Genomic DNA, 16651 nt, shown 5'->3' on the forward strand with positions numbered 1-16651 from the left:
TCACTAAGACTAGAATACCAAAGGCAAAAGACAGTTTAAATATTTCTCTAGCAGACTCTAATCTATAACCAGCATTTACAACACTAGCATTGCTACCATCCAGCCTGCCAGTCAGGCTTCCATAGAGAATTAGTATTACATAGGTTAGTGTCTTATTTTCATGTTGATGCTTCTTTGGAAATCTTCAAACTGCTGGTGGAAGTTCAAACATCTATATACTTGTACTAGGCTGTCTTACGTCTTTACAGGAAATTCAGTCCTCATTTTAAATTGGAAGCTGGTCCCATTGAAGTCAATAGGCCTTGCCTCTAAGTAGGACTGGAATACAAGTGTCTGGAAAAACACCATGCCCAAAGTTAGTTAACAAAACAGTTGCATGGTTTTAATTATTTTTACATACCTGAAATCCCACTTCTACTATTATATAGCTTAATATTTATTTATTTATTTATTTATTTATTTATTTATTTATTTATTTATTTCATTTTTAAACCGCCCATAGTGAATAGCTCTCTGGGCGGTGAACAAAACAAGATTAAAATACAATATTACAATAAAATTACAATAAAATCAGCAACAAGTTAAACAGAAAAAAAAAATTAAATGAAACACATTGAACATTAAAATGTCTGGGAGTATAGCCAGGTCTTAACTTATATGACTTATAAGTAAAACAAAATATCAACATAGAAAACAATCTCTCACAGATTCCAGCAATAAAACATCTATAATCCATTACAGATTGTCCTTGACGTTCAGCAGCCTGAATGAGCTGTAATCATAGACATACTTTCTTGGAAGTAAACTCTACTGAACTTAACTGGATTTACTTCCAAGCAAACATACATAGGATCAGACTGCACAATTTTCTTTTCAGCAACTTTCCTACCAAAATTATTCATGGAATGTTACATATGCTATAAACTGAATTCCTGCATTGAGCAAGAGGTTGGACTCAATGGCCTTTTAGGCCCCTTCCAGCTCTACAATTCTATGATCTTTAAACTACAAAACTGCTTCATCAGCACCATATTTTCCCAAATATTTAAATCCATACTCCTACACTGCTTTAAAGTGGGCCAGAATTCACATTTTGTGAAAGCATCACACATTTACTAAAATATGTGCTCAAAAAGAATTTGGAAAGAAAAATAACATTCACAGTATCTAATCCACCAACATAACCTCCTCCTTCCACAACATCCCTCATCATACACATATCCTAAAGGTGAAAAGACCTGGTGTCTTCCCTCTTAATGAGCCACAGTCCCTTTTAACCGAACATTTTCATAAATGACTCTACTGAACTGATGTCTCTTTTGTGGAATTAAAATGCTTTGATAGGAGGAGTGCCCAATCCCACTCTATGGACCTGCAAAATTCTAATCTAGCTCAGGAAAACCACTTTAAAGAGCCTGCATGCCTGAATGTATGTAAAGAATAAACAAGAGTCCTGTGCCACCTTAAATGACTATATTTAAGGTACCGCAAGACTCTGACTGGTTGTGCGGCTCTACTCCTCTGAAAGTTTGAAATTACTGCATTTCAAATACAGTACACAAAATATAACACACACAGGTATTTCTGCAATGGTGTGACATCATTTTATCGTTTATAAGGCCATCTCTTAACATAAGAACTTCTAGACTAAGGTTAAACCCTATTTGTTCTGGAGAATATGGGGTGGAGCTACAACATCTGCACCTCTATTTCTTCTCAAGAGAAACTACTTCTGGACCAGCATACCACTATGTCACTCTGCAACCCGCATGAAACTGAGAAGAAACTTCCCAACCTTTCCCCTTAGGCTTGCCAATGCCTCTTGCTTTCAAGGGAGGCCTCCTCCTTTCCAAGAACTGGCCCTTATTCCAGAACTGCAAGCGTCCGACGACCAACACTCTAAAGACGCAACCCTAGAGGCAGCCTTTCGCAACCAGTGTGCCTCCAGATGTTGTTGGACCACAACTCCCATCAGCCTCAGCTAGCATTGCCAATGGTCAGGAAGATGGGAGTTGTAGTCCAACAACATCTGGAGGCACACTGGTTGCGAAAGGCTGCCTAGAGGTGTCTGAGGTTGTTTCTTAGTTGCCCCCCCCAGGTCAGCAAGCAGTGCCTTTCTTAGCGTCGCCCAACACCCATGCCCCCCCAGCTGCCTCCTCAAAGCTCAGTGCCCCTCTCTCTCCTTCCTTGTTTTTCACCATTTACCTTGAGGTAATCGTTCTCGGAGCGCAGCTCTTCAATCTCCCTCAGCAGCTCCTCCTCGTCTGCCACCAGTTGCCTCCCACAGGAGGGAAAAACCACCATAGGGACTTTGCCGCCCAGCCCCATATTCTCTGCAAGCAGGACATTTCTGGCGGGGGCTTTCTCCAGGGATCTTCCCCAGCTCGCCTCCTCGCCCTGCTGCTCCCCCTTGGCTTCCGAGGGAGACGGGTAGGCAGGTGGCGCTGCTATTCCTTTACTCGAAGCGTCTGAAGAGGGCAAGGAAGGCTGAGGGACGCCGCCGCCTGGCCCCGGGGGCAGAGATGGAAGTGGCGGCGGCTTCTGCTGCTCGCGTTCCCGGTCGCTGGAGCCGGTACCGGATTCAGCATCACTGCTGGCGGCCTGAGCCAGTCTCTGCTCATCGGAGAGCGGTTCGGACGGGCAATCGGACAAGTCAGAGCTGCTGTCTGTGTGGCTGATCCTGGCGGCGGCGCCACTGCCCAGCCCAGCGGCAGGGGCCGAGGAGCCTGGTGGGGCCAAAGAAGCGCATCGCTTTCCCTTCCTGCCTTTGCCAGGTGGGTGGCCTGCCTCGCCCCCGGGTTGCCTCCCGCTGGCCTTGCCGCCCGCCTGATCCTGGGCCCGGGCTGCCTTCTTGGTTGAGAGGGCGCATTTGGCGCTGCCCACTCTGCCAGGCGCGCCGGCACCAAAACAAGCCGCCGCCTTCGCGCCTTGGGCGCAGCTACGCCGCGATAGGCGGCTCTGAGTGGCCAAGAGCCCCGGCGATTGCGGGCGGGCTCCCCCCTGCTGCGGCTGAGGCTTGGCGGACAGGCTGGGGGATTTGGGAGGCACCGGCGGGGGTTTAGCAGAAGATGCCCGAGCGTGGAGATCTTTGAGGAAAGGTCTGGCTGGAGAGGGAGCTCGGTGGAGCCTCTTCTTCTCGGCGAAGGAGTGGTGGGGACTCTGCGGAGACGGCGGCGGCTGCTTAAGAGGCTCGCTGAGGCTGGTGCCGTTTAAAGTCTCCATAGTCCCGGCCGCTGCAGGAGAAGCCGGGGAGTGGCGAACACTTGAGGCTCTTCGAGTCCTTCCCAAGTGCAGGAGTAACAGCGGTGGAGGCGACGATCCTCGCGGTAGAGCCCAGCAACAACAGCGCCTTCCTCTAGTTTTCCCGTTTGCTCTCTCATCACTCCTGTTTCTAACTCCTGCTCCTGCTGGGAGGAAGGGCGGGATATAAATCAAACAATAAATAAATAAATAAATAAATAAATAACTCACCACAAACCTCACACTTTTCCCTCCGTGCTGGTCTGATTCAACAACATAATCTGTCATTTACTCCCATTCCACCACACGGTCAGAAAAACACACAAACAAACCACAGTCGGTGGCAATCTTCTCTCCCCCCCTTCCAATGATGCAGCTCAAGGTAACGTTGCAGCCTGCAACATCGACTCCCTTTTCCTTGAGTCAGATGCAGGCAACTGTTTCCCGGATTCCTTCTCCGCTTCGCTAGCTCACATACCATCATTCATTCCTCATTCTCGAGCCATCGTCTCCTCCCCATCCCTAGTTCTCGTCCCACACTGCACCTTCCGATCTTTCCCAAGCTCTTTCCTCCTCGCTTTGGCTCCTGAAACAGAGAAACTGCAAACGCGGCTGTCTCCCGTACTGACGCTGCCTCTTCTGTGCGCATGATCCTCCCCTTCTGTCACCCAGCCAAACTGCTCTCCGCGCAAGCCACTTTTTCCTAGAGCTCCCTTTCTCTATTCGTATTTGTTGGGGCTCCTATAATAAACCCGGGTTGGAGGGGGATGGTAGAAACTTAATTTTGCAGCTATTTAGGTGTATTGTTTCCTAAGGTGTATTGCTTGGCAAAAGGAAGCCGTTTGCTGCTGCTGCTGCTGCTGCTGCTGCTGCAGGAACAGCAGCAGTAGCAATAAATCTGTTCTGCTACAATAGGTTTTATTGTTCAGAAGATAAGTACTAAGAAAATCTCCAGTAGGATTATGTTGATTGCAATCCCCAGACTGATATCCTTGTGCTTAAACTTGATAAAGCTGTTTTGGTGAACTCAAATGCTCAGAACTGCAAGTTTGGGCCTATGGATTGAATATTTCAGAACTGGTGAAATATTTTTCTTTCACTATTATTATTTAATCTTATTAATTGCTTAACACAAGCATATAAAAACTTAGAAATAATAGTAAAATACACAATACAGCATATGAAAAACAAACTAATTAAAATGGAACACAATACATCAAACCATAAAAACAACCCCCCCACCTCGTACCATAGGCCTAATGTTGAAGGGAAGTAACACAAAGAAAACGTTTTGGAATCCAATCCCTGTGATCTGAGCCAGCTAAGGATACAATTTTCCCATTCATGTCAATTTGAATCTCTCTACATACAAAGTTCCACGATGCATCAACAATGTACATAAGCTGTAGTTCAAGGTAACAATATGGAAGCTAAAGAAAAATTTGTAAAATAAAAGAATGATGTTACATTAAGTATTGGAAATATTCTATTACATAATAATTAAAAGTATTCTACCAGCCTATCACAAATTCACAAGAGTATGGAAGTAGTAGTTCAACCAAAGGGCTGCAAGCCGGAGGTTTTTTTATTATAACTAGGCCAGCCAATGAACAATTCCAAGTGTTTTGTGGATAAAAGTTCATGTTGAATGTTGTTTCTTATGCTGGAAAAGCTTCTTGCAAGTAAATAAAAGGAGGGAAGGACAAAAGCATAGGAAAGCAGGTAAAAATGAAGGGTAAGGCAGTTCTGGCACGGTAACCCTGGCTGTTGTAGTTCTGAAATTGTAACAATTCTTATCTCCCAGGCCTACTGTTAAACTTAATCAATGTGCTGGATCCTTGCCCCTCTTGGCTGGTGAAAGCTGGCAGGACCGGAACCGCCGGCTGGGCCAAGGAGGTAATCAATGCCTCTTTGCGAGAGGGTGTGGTCCCTGACTGCCTAAAAGCGGCGGTAGTGAGACCGCTCCTGAAAAAACCCTCCTTGGACCCAGATAACTTGAACAACTATAGACCTGTGGCGAATGTTCCGTTCCTGGGCAAGGTTCTGGAATGGGTGGTGGCCGGCCAGCTCCAGGGACTCTTGGATGACACTGATTATCTTGATCTGTTTCAATCCGGTTTTAGGCCTGGGTTTGGTACCGAAACAGCCTTGGTCGCCCTGTATGATGACCTTTGTTGGGAGAGGGACAGGGGGAGTGTGACCCTGTTGATTCTCCTTGATCTCTCAGCTGCTTTTGATACCATCGACCATGGTATCCTTCTGGGAAGGCTCACGGAGTTGGGAGTTGGGGGTATTGCTTGGCAGTGGCTCCGCTCCTACTTGGTGGGTCGTCAACAGAAGGTAGTGCTTGAGGAACACTGCTCGACACCCTGGACTCTCCATTGTGGAGTCCCACAGGGATCGGTACTGTCCCCCATGCTTTTCAACATCTATATGAAGCCGCTGGGTGTGGTCATCAGGAGTTTTGGAGTGCGTTGTCACCAGTACGCTGATGACACGCAACTCTATTTCTCCTTTGCATCTTCCTCAGGTGAGGCTGTTAACGTACTAAACCGTTGCCTGGCCGCGATAATGGATTGGATGGGAGCTAACAGACTGAAACTTAATCCAGACAAGACCGAGACGCTGTTAGTGAGTGCCTTCTCTGCCCAGATGGTGGATGTTCACCCTGTTCTGGATGGGGTTACACTCCCCTTGAAAGAACAGGTTCGTAGCTTGGGAGTTCTTTTCGACCCTTCCCTGTCTCTTGAGGCTCAGGTAGCCTCAGTAGCACGGAATGCTTTCTACCATCTCCGATTGGTAGCCCAGCTACGTCCCTATCTGGACAGTGACGACCTCGCCTCAGTCGTTCATGCTCTGGTAACTTCTAGATTGGACTACTGCAATGCGCTCTACGTTGGGCTGCCCTTGAAGGTAGTTCGGAAACTACAGTTAGTCCAGAATGCAGCGGCCAGATTGTTGACGCGGACCAGAAGGTCCGCTCATATAACACCTGTTTTGGCCCGTCTGCACTGGCTTCCTGTTTGTTTCCGGGCTAAATTCAAAGTGCTGGTTTTGACCTATAAAGCCTTACACGGCATGGGACTGCAATACCTGGTGGAGCGCCTCTCCCAATATGACACTACCCGGACACTGCGCTCAACATCTAAAGCCCTCCTCCGAGTACCATCCCATCAAGAAGCTCGGAGGATGGGGACTAGAAATAGGGCCTTTTCGGTTGTGGCTCCCGAACTGTGGAATGGTCTTTCCGATGAGGTGTGCCTGGCGCCGACGCTGCTATCTTTTCGGCGCCAGGTGAAAACCTTTTTATACTCCCAGGCATTTTAAAGTGTATTTTTACAGTATTTTATTACTGTGTTCTATTCTGGATGTTGTTTGGTTCTCGTATTGTTTGTGTGTTTTTGTTTTTTTGAGTTATTATATTTATTGTATTTATATATTGTGCCTGCTTTTACCTTTTATGTACACCGCCCAGAGAGCCTTCGGGCTTAGGGCGGTATATAAATTAAATTAAATAAAAATAAAATAAATAAAATGATCAATATGCTTAGAATTCAGCTGTAATATATCAACTGTATAAATACTACACATATTATACATAGCGTATTACACATATATAAATACTGAAAATAAAAGATGAGAGTCTTAATAGCACCTGATTGAGTTTGGAGATAAAAACCTCCATTATTGCAAAATCAAGACATTATCATGAAAGGATGCCCCCACCATTGCTGAAATGTGGAAGAATTTGATAATCTCATCCAGTACAAAGTGGAATAATCAATGGATAACACCTTACTGAGGTCAATAGCTAAAATGCTAGTGTCACTCAATGACATAAGACAGGTTTGTGCTGGATCCTGTGTTGATATATGAATAATTTAACCAGCGTTCCCACCTTGGAAGCTGTCTTGTGTTTTGGCTATTTGCATATTTATTTATTTATTATTTTATTTATATCCGGGCTCCCTCCCAGCAAGAGCCCAGGGCGGCAAGGTGGCATATAATGTTGTATGTGTTTGGTACGGTTATTAACAAGGAAATAAAGTGTAAAACACTTTGTCCATTAGAATAAGTAATACAAACTTGATTCATGTCTATATTTGATTTTCTAGCAGAGGGATAGTGTACCTTTGGTGATAGGCAGCCTGTCTCCAGCAGCAGATTTTGAGGTACAGATTATTTATATAAAAACATGTACTCAGTGTTTTGTCTTAGGAATGAGACCTCCAGGACAGCTAATAATCACAACAAAATCAATCACAATAATATTAGTACCCTTTTCTAGTAGGCTACACTTCAAACTTGTGGGAAGGCTTTAAAGATTCATTTGTTTCTATTGGCCTTCCCTGTGTAATTTGTTTTGTCCCACTTGCTAGACAGAGGGTGGAATATGATGTTGTGGGAGTACTGAATCTGTTTTAACTTTATGAATCTGTTTTTAGAAATATTGATTTTTATATTTTTAGTTTTGTTGTTGGAAGCCACTTTGGACAGGCTTTGCCCAGAAAAGCATATCTATCTATATAATATTTTCCTAAGCAGTCACACCACCATGCAGTGTCATTGGGGGCGGGGTGCAGCGGCATGGGAAAAAGTGAGGCGAGGGCATGAGGGAAGCAAGGGTAGTTGGTAGCGACCAACCGAGCAGGGCAGCAGGGTATAGGACAAGTGAGGCAAGTGGGGCAGGTGTGGGGCAGGTGGGCAAACATGTGAGGCAAGTGGGTGGCTGTATGGTGAGCAGGCAAGCAGCCAGGGGACAAGTGGCAGTGGCGTCAGCCTTGGCAGGATGCAGGTAAATTCCACAGGTGGGGAGGTGGCCTAGATGTGCTGCACAGTGCTGCACACAAGCTCCGTTTATTGAGGTGCAGGGCAGCAGTGAGGGCAGTGACACAGTGCAGGAACAAGTGAGGAGCTTTAGCAGGCCCATGGTGGCTAGCTTGCGCCAAAGCCTAATTGGGAGTAATTGTGAGGGGGGCTGGTGAGGGCAGTGGGATATCTGGGGGGTCTTTGGGAGTATCTGAGGGGCAAGTGTGTCCATTTCAGAGTCTCTGTGTGTGTGTGTGCCTGGTGTGTGTGTCTGTGTGTGGATCCCTCTGTGTGTGTGTTTGGGGTGCCTGATGTGTGTGTGTCTGTGTGTTTGGGGATGTGGGGTTGCTGAGTGAAAAGAGCATGGGGGCAGAGTCCCCCTAGTAAATATATTTTTAATAAAATAAAATAAAATAACCCATAATCAAATCACTTAATCAACACTTATAAATCTGGGGATTTACGGAACCCAATGGATTCTTCAGTGTTCTCAGAGGGTTCTGCCTTGATATGGCTGCACTCCTCTGGAGGCCCTGATCCTGCTTTGGAATTGCAAGATTGCAGTACAGCCATTGGCACTATTGCACCCAAGTGGAGATGGAAGGAAGTCAGGCCAGGCCATAAATCACATGGTCTTCAATGTCTATATAATAATGCCCAGAGTATGGGAGACAAAAGAGAACAAACTTGAATTCTTAATACAGGAGGGTAACTACGACTTGATAGGTATAACTGAAACTTGGTGGGATGACTCCCATGACTAGAATAAAGCAATTGAAGGATATAACTTGTTCAAAAAGAACAAAATGAATAGAAAATGAGGTGGAGTTGCACTATATGTTAAAAATATATGTCCTTGCACAGAAATACAGGAGGATGAGCTTGGTGGCTCCACCGAGAGTTGTTATGTGCCTTCAAGTTGATTTCAACTTACGGCGACCCTATGAATCAGTGACCTCCAGTAGGATCTGTTATAAACCATCCTGTTCAGATCTTGTAAGTTCAGGTCTGTGGCTTCCTTTATGGAATTAATCCATCTCTTGTTTGGCCTTCCTCTTTTTCTGCTCCCTTCTGTTTTCCCCAGCATTATTGTCTTTTCTAGTGAATCATGTCTTCTCATGATGTGTCCAAAGTATGATAACCTCCGTTTCATCATTTTAGCTTCTAATGATACTTCTGGTTTAATTTGTTCTAACACCCAATTATTTGTCTTTTTCGCTGTCCGTGGTATCCTCAAAGCTCTCCTCCAACACCACATTTCAAATGAGTTGATCTTTCTCTTATGCGCTTTTTTAACTGTCCATACATAGAGATCAGGAATACCATGGTCTGAATGATCCTGCCTTTAGTGTTCAGTGATACTTCTTTGCATTTGAGGACCTTTTCTAGTTCTCTCATAGCTGCCCTCCCCACTCCTAGCCTTCTTCTAATTTATTGACTATTGTCTCCATATGGATTAATGACTGTGCCAAGGTATTGATAATCCTTGGCAAGTTCAATGTCCTCATTGTCAAGTTTAAAGTTACATAAGTCTTCTGCTGTCATTACTTTAGTCTTGTTGATGTTCAGCTGTAGTTCTGCTTTTGTGCTTTCCTCTTTAACTTTCATCAGCATTCATTTCAAAACATTACTGGTTTCTGCTAGTAGTATGGAGTCATCTGCATATCTTAAATTATTGATATTTTTCCATCCAATTTTTACACCTTCATCTTGGTCCAATCCCACTTTCTGTATGATATGTTCTACATATAGAATAAACAAATAGGGTGATAAAATACACCCCTGTCTCACACCCTTTCCAATGAGGAACCAATCGGTTTCTCCATATTCTGTCCTTACAATAGCCTCTTGTCCAGAGTATAGGTTGCACATCAGGACAATTAGATGCTGTGGCACCCTAATTTCTTTTAAAGCATTCTATAGTTTTTCATGATCTACACAATCAAAGGCTTTACTGTAATCTATAAAGCAAAGGATGATTTTCTTCTGAAATTCCCTGGACTATTCCATTATCCAAAGTATGTTTGCAAGTCTGTTGGCCATTGTTTTCTTTTCCATATTTGTTGACAATTTTTTGTCAAAATTTGAACAGATTCAGTCTCAGTAACTTGTAGCAACTCTATTGGTATGGCATCTATTCCTGGTGATTTGTTTCTTCCAAGTATTTTAAAAGCAGCTTTTACCTCACATTCTAAAATTTCTGGTTCTTCATCATACGGTTCCTCCATGAATGAATCTGTCATCCTTGCATCTTTTAGTTCTTTAGTGTATTGCTTCCATCTTACTTTTATTTTATCTCGGTCAGTCAGTCAGTTCCCCTGTTGATTATTCAACATCCCTACTCTTGGTTTACATTTCTCTTTAATTTCTCTAATATTTTGGAATAGGGCTCTTGTTCTACCTTTTTTGTTTTCTTCTATTTCTTTACAATAACAATTGTAATAGTTCCTTTTAAATTAAATTAATTTCAATTACATTAATTTCAATTACATGATTTAAAATTAAATTAAATGGATTAAAATGAATGGGGCAAGAAACAAAAGGAACATGGTGGTTGAAGTCTAGTATCTGACCACCCAATCAAGGAGAAGAGAAGGATTAAACTTTTGAAAAGCAAATTGCCAATGTTTTGAGGAGGAATGATGTATTGGGGGACTTCAATTATCCCAGTATCTGTTGGGAGACAAATTCTACCAAACATGGCCCCTCAGATAAATTCCTGACTTGTGTTGGAGATAACTTTCTTCTTCAGAAAGTGGAGGAAGCAACTAGAAGATCAGCTATTCTTGACTTGATTCTAACCAATAGAGATTACTTGTTGGATGAAGGGGCAGTTATGGGAATTCAGGGGAAAGTGACCATGCTATACTTAAGTTCTTAATTTTAAAGGAAGCAAAAGCTGAGAGTAGCCATGTGTGTACCCTGGACTTCAGGATAGCTGATTTTAATAAACTCAGAACAATGGTAATTAAGGTTCCATAGCAAGTGACTCTAATGAGAAAAGGAGTCCCAGATGGGTGGGAGTTTCTAAAAAAGGAAGTTCTAAAGGCACAATTCCTACAAGGAAAAAAGGTGGAAGACAGCAGAAGAAGCCAATGTTTCTTCACAAAAGCTTAGAGATGACCTGAAAACAAAAAAGGACACATACAGGAAGTGGAAGGAAGGCCAGGTCACAAACGAAAAGTACAAACAGGTATCACGGAATTGCAGGGATAGTGTTAGGAAGGCTAAAGCTGAGAATTAGCTGAGGATAGTAATGCTAAAAGCAACAAAAATGATTTCTTCAGGTACATCCATAGTAAAAGACAGAGAAAAGAAATGGTGGTACAACTACTGAATGAGGATGGCAAAATGATAACAGATGACAAAGAAAAGGCAGAAGTGCTCAATTCCTACTTTGGCTCAGACTTCTCCCAAAAGAGGGTCTATGACCCCGCTGGCAAACATGAAGTTAAAGGGGGAGGATTTCAGCTTGGGATTGATAGACAAATGGTTAAGAAATACCTAATCACTTTGAACGAGTTCAAATTTCCAGGGCCTGATGAACTGCATCCTAGAGTATTGAAGGAACTGGCTGAAGAACTCTTGGAACCACTGTCTATTATCTTTGCAAAGTCATGGTGGATGGGTGAAGTGTCAGATGACTGGAGGAGGGCTAATGTTGGCACTATCTTCAAAAAGGGCAAAAAGGAGGAACCTGGGAACTACAGACCAGTCAGTGTGACATCAGTCCCTGGGAAAATTCTGGAGCAGATTATGAAGCGGTCAGTCTGTAAGCACATTGAAAACAATGCGGTGATTACTAGAAGCCAACATGGATTTATCAAGAACAAATCCCCCCAGACTAGTCTTATCTCATTTTTTGATCAAGTAACCTCCCTGGTAGACTGTGGGAATGCTGTGGGTATAATATATTTCGACTTCAGCAAAGCTTTTGACAAAGTGTCCCATGGTGTTCTAATTAGTAAGCTAGCTGAATGTGGGCTGGAAGGAACAACTAGCAGCTGGATCCACAGTTGGCTACCGAATGTACTCAAAGAGTGCTTATCAATGGTTCTTTCTCAAACTGACGGAGGTAACGAGCAGGGTACCGCAGGGCTCTGTTGTGGGCCCAGTGCTCTTCAACATTTTTATTAATGACATGGATGAGGAGGTGCAGGGAATGCTTATCAAATTTGCAGATGATACAAAATTGGGAGGGATACCTAATACCATTGGTGTAGTGATCTGGGGTCTTGAGGTTCTTAGACCCCTTACGTTTTTGGTAGCAAGGTCCCAGCAGGATTCCTATGTCTCTAGCATCCTACAAGCCAATCAGCATCAAAGGGGAGTGTGTTGGCTGCCCAGAAGATTCTTCTAACATGCTTCCTTGTCCTTTCTCACTTATTGGAGCCAATCAGAGTGAAAGGAGGTGAGTCAGCCACAGAGAAGACTCTTCTTAGTAGCTCACACTCTCCCCTTTTCATGCTTATTGGCACCTATGGACTTCTGTTGTTGTGGGAGAAGGCATTCACAAGGATCTCATTCTCAACCCCACAGCAAAAAGGGAGGTGTGGCTGTGACTATCATGAAGGGATCCTGCACTTCTGAATTTGCCACTACACTACTGGCTAACACCCTGCAAGACAGAAACAACATTCAAAGGGATCTTGATAGGTTGGAGCATTGGGCTGAAAACAACAGAATGAAATTTAACAGGGATAAGTGCAAAGTTCTACACCTAGGAAAAAGAAAGCAAATGCACAGTTATAAGATGGGGATACTTGGCTCAGCAATATTACATGTGAGAAGGATCTTGGAATTGTTGTTCATCACAAGCTGAATGTGAGCCAACAGTGTGATGCGGCTGCAAAAAAGGCAAATGCTATTTTAAGCTGCATTAACAGAAATATAGTTTCGAAATCATGTTAGAAGTATTGGTTCCCCTCTATTCGGCACTGGGTAGGCCTCATCTTGAATACTGCATCCATTTCTGGACACAGCACTTTAAGAAGGATGCAGACAAACAGGTTCAGAGGAGGGCAATGAGGATGATCAGGGAACTGGAAACAAAACCTTACAAAGAGAGACTGAAAGAACTGGACATGTTTAGCCTTGAGAAGAGAAGACTGAGGGGAGATATGTTAGAACTCTTCAAGTACTTGAAAGGTTGTTACACAGAGAAGGGCCAGGATCTCTTGTTGATGGTCCTAGAGTGCAGAACACTGAATAATGGGCTCAAGTTGCAGGAAGCCAGATTTTGACTGAACATCAGGAAAAACATCAGGAAAAATTGTTAGAGCAGTACAATGGAACCAATTACCTAGGGAGGAGGTGGGCTCTCCAACACTGGAGGTATTCAACAGGCAGTTGAACAGCCTTCTGTTGAGTATGCTTTAATTTGGATTCCTGCACTGAGCAGGGGGTTGAACTAGATGGCTTTATAGGGCCCTCCATGCCATCTAAATTAGGAAAGGCAGTGCTGAACCACTACCTGGAGATGGTAATGGGTTGGATGCAGATCCATAAATTGAAATTGAATCCAGATAAGATGGAAGTTGCAGACTCTTGAGTCTGGGAAGTGAGTAGGCAACCTGAATGGGGTAGCACTCCCCTGGAGAGATCATGATAACTGCTTGGAGATACCATAGTTCCAGCACACTTAAGACCCAAGTGGCTTCAGTAGCTAGCAATGCCTATTTCCAGCTCCAGCTAATTTGCCAACTACAACACTTTCTGGATGGAGAAAGTTACACTTTAGTAACTTCAAGGCTAGACTACTGCAATATGCTGCATGTGGGACAGCCCTTGAAGATGGTTCAGAAGCTGCAACTGGAGCAAGAGTGCTGGTGGGCACTACTGACCAGGCACATATTGCACCAGTTCTTAAAGACCTTCACCAGCTGCCTGTTTGCTTCTGAGCCCAATTCAAGGTACTCACATTCACTCAAGGTACTCACATTCACAAAAGGTCCTAAACAACCTGGGCTCCAAATATCTGAAAGAACACCTCCCATAGAGGCCTGCCAGGGTGCTGAGATCTGCAGAACATGCATGTTGGCAGTTCCAATGCCCTTTGAATTTATTTGGGTGGTGGTACATGAGAGAGCCTTCTCTGTTGTGGCCCCCAAGTTTTGAAACCCTGTCCCCACCTATGACTTCATCATTGTACATGTCAGATCAGTAAAGGCTTTTTGTACAAGCCTTTGGGGGTAGAGGATGAGATCAGAATATCCCACCTATTTAATCTTTATGCATTACATGGTTTACTTGTGCTGAACTGTATGTGGCCCACCCTGGTACTGCACAGTGAAGGGTGGGCTAAACATGAATAAATAAACAATACAGACAGCAACACACTCATTTAACTAAAAGCGGTATCTTCAACAACAGCCTGTTGGAATAGTTTTTCACTTTCCTAAGGAAGGGAGGGAGAAACAAGGTCAGATCCCTGGGACAAGATGTTCCTAAGCCCAGGAACCATCACCAAGAAGGCCTCTCTTGAATGCCCACCCACCACTCACACCTGTTGGGAATGGGACAGAAAGCAGAGCTTTCTCTGATTATTGTCATGCATGGGGCAGCTTCAGATATTCTGGGCTGTGGACACACTAGTCCAGCCTTTCCCAACTAGTGGGCCACCAGATGTTGTTGGACCACAACTCCCATCAGCCTCAGCCAGCATTGCCAATGGTCAGGAAAGATGGGAATTGTGGTCCAACAACATCTGGTAGCCCACTAGTTGGGAAAGGCTGCACTAGTCGCTTCAAAAGCAGTGAAAATGGTTTTTCTGGCTGTGTTTTGAATTAACTCTGCCCTCGGCTGGACACACCTCCCTTCCCCACTGATGACTTCAGATCTTTTAGGACTACCCACAGCAAAGTGTTGGGCCAATCACTGTCTCTGTCCAAGTCTACAGCAAAGCATTTCCATTGACCACACCTGGAGGGACAATGGGTTGATCTACCAATCAGTTGCAAAATCTGTCTGAAGCTGAATTTTAAAAAATGCACTGGAGCTGATCTGGCCAGGTTTTAGAGTAAAAGGGGCAGAGTTTGACTAGTGTTGTGTGCTCCTGCTTTTAGAAAAGAGAGGTGGAGACGTGCTGGAACCAGCACAACAGTACGTGTTTTTCTACCCCTGGTCTTGAACCATTAGAGTTTTAAAATATAGTACCAACGCTTTGAATTAGTTATAGGTTAAAACCAGCCCCTTGAATTGAGCTTGGAAACATACAGGCAGCCCATGAAGCAGGCCAGAATCAGTTTTATATGTTCGAACCGTCTGGTCCCTGTTACCAGTCTGGCCGCTGCATTTTGCACAAGCTGCAGTTTCCGAACTGTCTTCAAAGGCAGCCCCATGTAGAGAGCATTGCAGTAATCTAACTGGAGGTTACAAGAGCATGGAGAACTGAAGCCAGGTTATCCCTGTCCAGATAGGGGCGAAGCTGAGCCACCAACTGAAGTTGGTGGAAGGCACTCCGTGCCACCAAGGCTACCTGAACCTCAAGTGACAGAGTTGGTTCTAGGACAACCTGCAAGCTATGAACCCTGCTCCTTCAGGGGGAGTGCAGCCCCATCCAGGACAGGTTGGACATCCACCATCTGGTCAGAAGAACCACCCACTAACAGCATCTCAGTCTTGTCTGGATTGAGCCTCAGTTTATTAGCCCACATCTAGTCCATTGTCGCAGCCAGGCACTAGTTCAGCACATTGACAGCCTCACCTGAAGAAGATGAAAAGGAGAAATAGAGCTGCCTGTCATCATACTGCTTGTCATCAGCGTCATCAGCAATGCACTCCAAAACTCTGGATGACCGCACCCAATGGTTTCATGTAGATGTTGAACAGCATGGGGGACACAACTGACCTCTGCCGAACCCCATACTGGAGAGTCCAGGGTGCTGAGCGATGTTCCTCAAGCACCACCTTCTGGAGCCGACCCGCCAAGTACGAGTGGAACCACTGCCATGCAGTCCCTCCCACTCCCAACTCAGCCAGTCTTCCCAGAAGAATACTATGGTTGATGGTATTGAAAGCCGCTGATAGATAAAGGAGAATCAACAGAGTCACACTCCCCCTGTCTCTCTCCCAACAGAGGTCATCATACAGGTCGACCAAGGCTGTTTCCGTGCCAAAACCAGGCCTGAAACCTGACTGAAATGGATCCAGATAATTGGTCTCATCCAAGAGTGTCTGGAGCTGGCCTGTTGGCAATGTTAGTCTCCTTTAGGAAGGATGCAACTGATATATCAGCCTAAGCTTTGTAAAAGCACTCCTGGCCTGTTTGTCTAGGAACCTGTTTGATAGCCAACGTCCACTGATATTCAGTCATTCACTGATATTCAGGAACTCAGAAGCTTATCTGCAACCAAATGGAAAAAGGGGCAGAGTTGGGTATCATCTTCATATTAGGAACACAAAACCCCAAATCCCTGAATGAGCTCTTCAAGGAGCTTTAAGTAGCTGCTAAACAACATAGGGGACAAGGTGGATCCCTGTGGGACCCCACAGAAAAGAGCAGGAGTCCCTCACAACCATCTTCTGAAATCTATCTCCAGAAATTAAGGTAAATAATGTATTTTATTACTATATTTCTGCCACCATTAATGCTATCTGTACT

The 16651-nt window shown here is 44.4% G+C and overlaps 1 protein-coding gene across 13 annotated transcripts in view; it reads right to left on the reverse strand.

Annotated features, from left to right (window-relative positions):
• Positions 1-3863, reverse strand: part of MTCL1 (microtubule crosslinking factor 1) — a 182311-nt gene extending 178448 nt beyond the window's left edge. For 9 of the 13 annotated variants that reach the window (XM_061595565.1, XM_061595635.1, XM_061595584.1 and 6 more), the window contains exons 1-2: positions 3719-3805; positions 2206-3407 (exon numbers count right to left, since the gene is read on the reverse strand). In XM_061595565.1, coding sequence (XP_061451549.1) covers positions 2206-3407; positions 3719-3728 — 1212 coding nt within the window. In that variant the 5' untranslated portion in view covers positions 3729-3805. Of the gene's footprint in view, positions 1-2205; positions 3408-3572; positions 3653-3718 lie in introns of those variants that run through there. The other 4 variants (XM_061595627.1, XM_061595642.1, XM_061595555.1 and 1 more) reach the window with 4 other exon arrangements.
• Between the last annotated feature and the right edge of the window lie 12788 nt (positions 3864-16651).

Source organism: Rhineura floridana, chromosome 1 (assembly GCF_030035675.1).
Source record: "Rhineura floridana isolate rRhiFlo1 chromosome 1, rRhiFlo1.hap2, whole genome shotgun sequence".
Taxonomy (NCBI): Eukaryota; Metazoa; Chordata; class Lepidosauria; order Squamata; family Rhineuridae; genus Rhineura; species Rhineura floridana.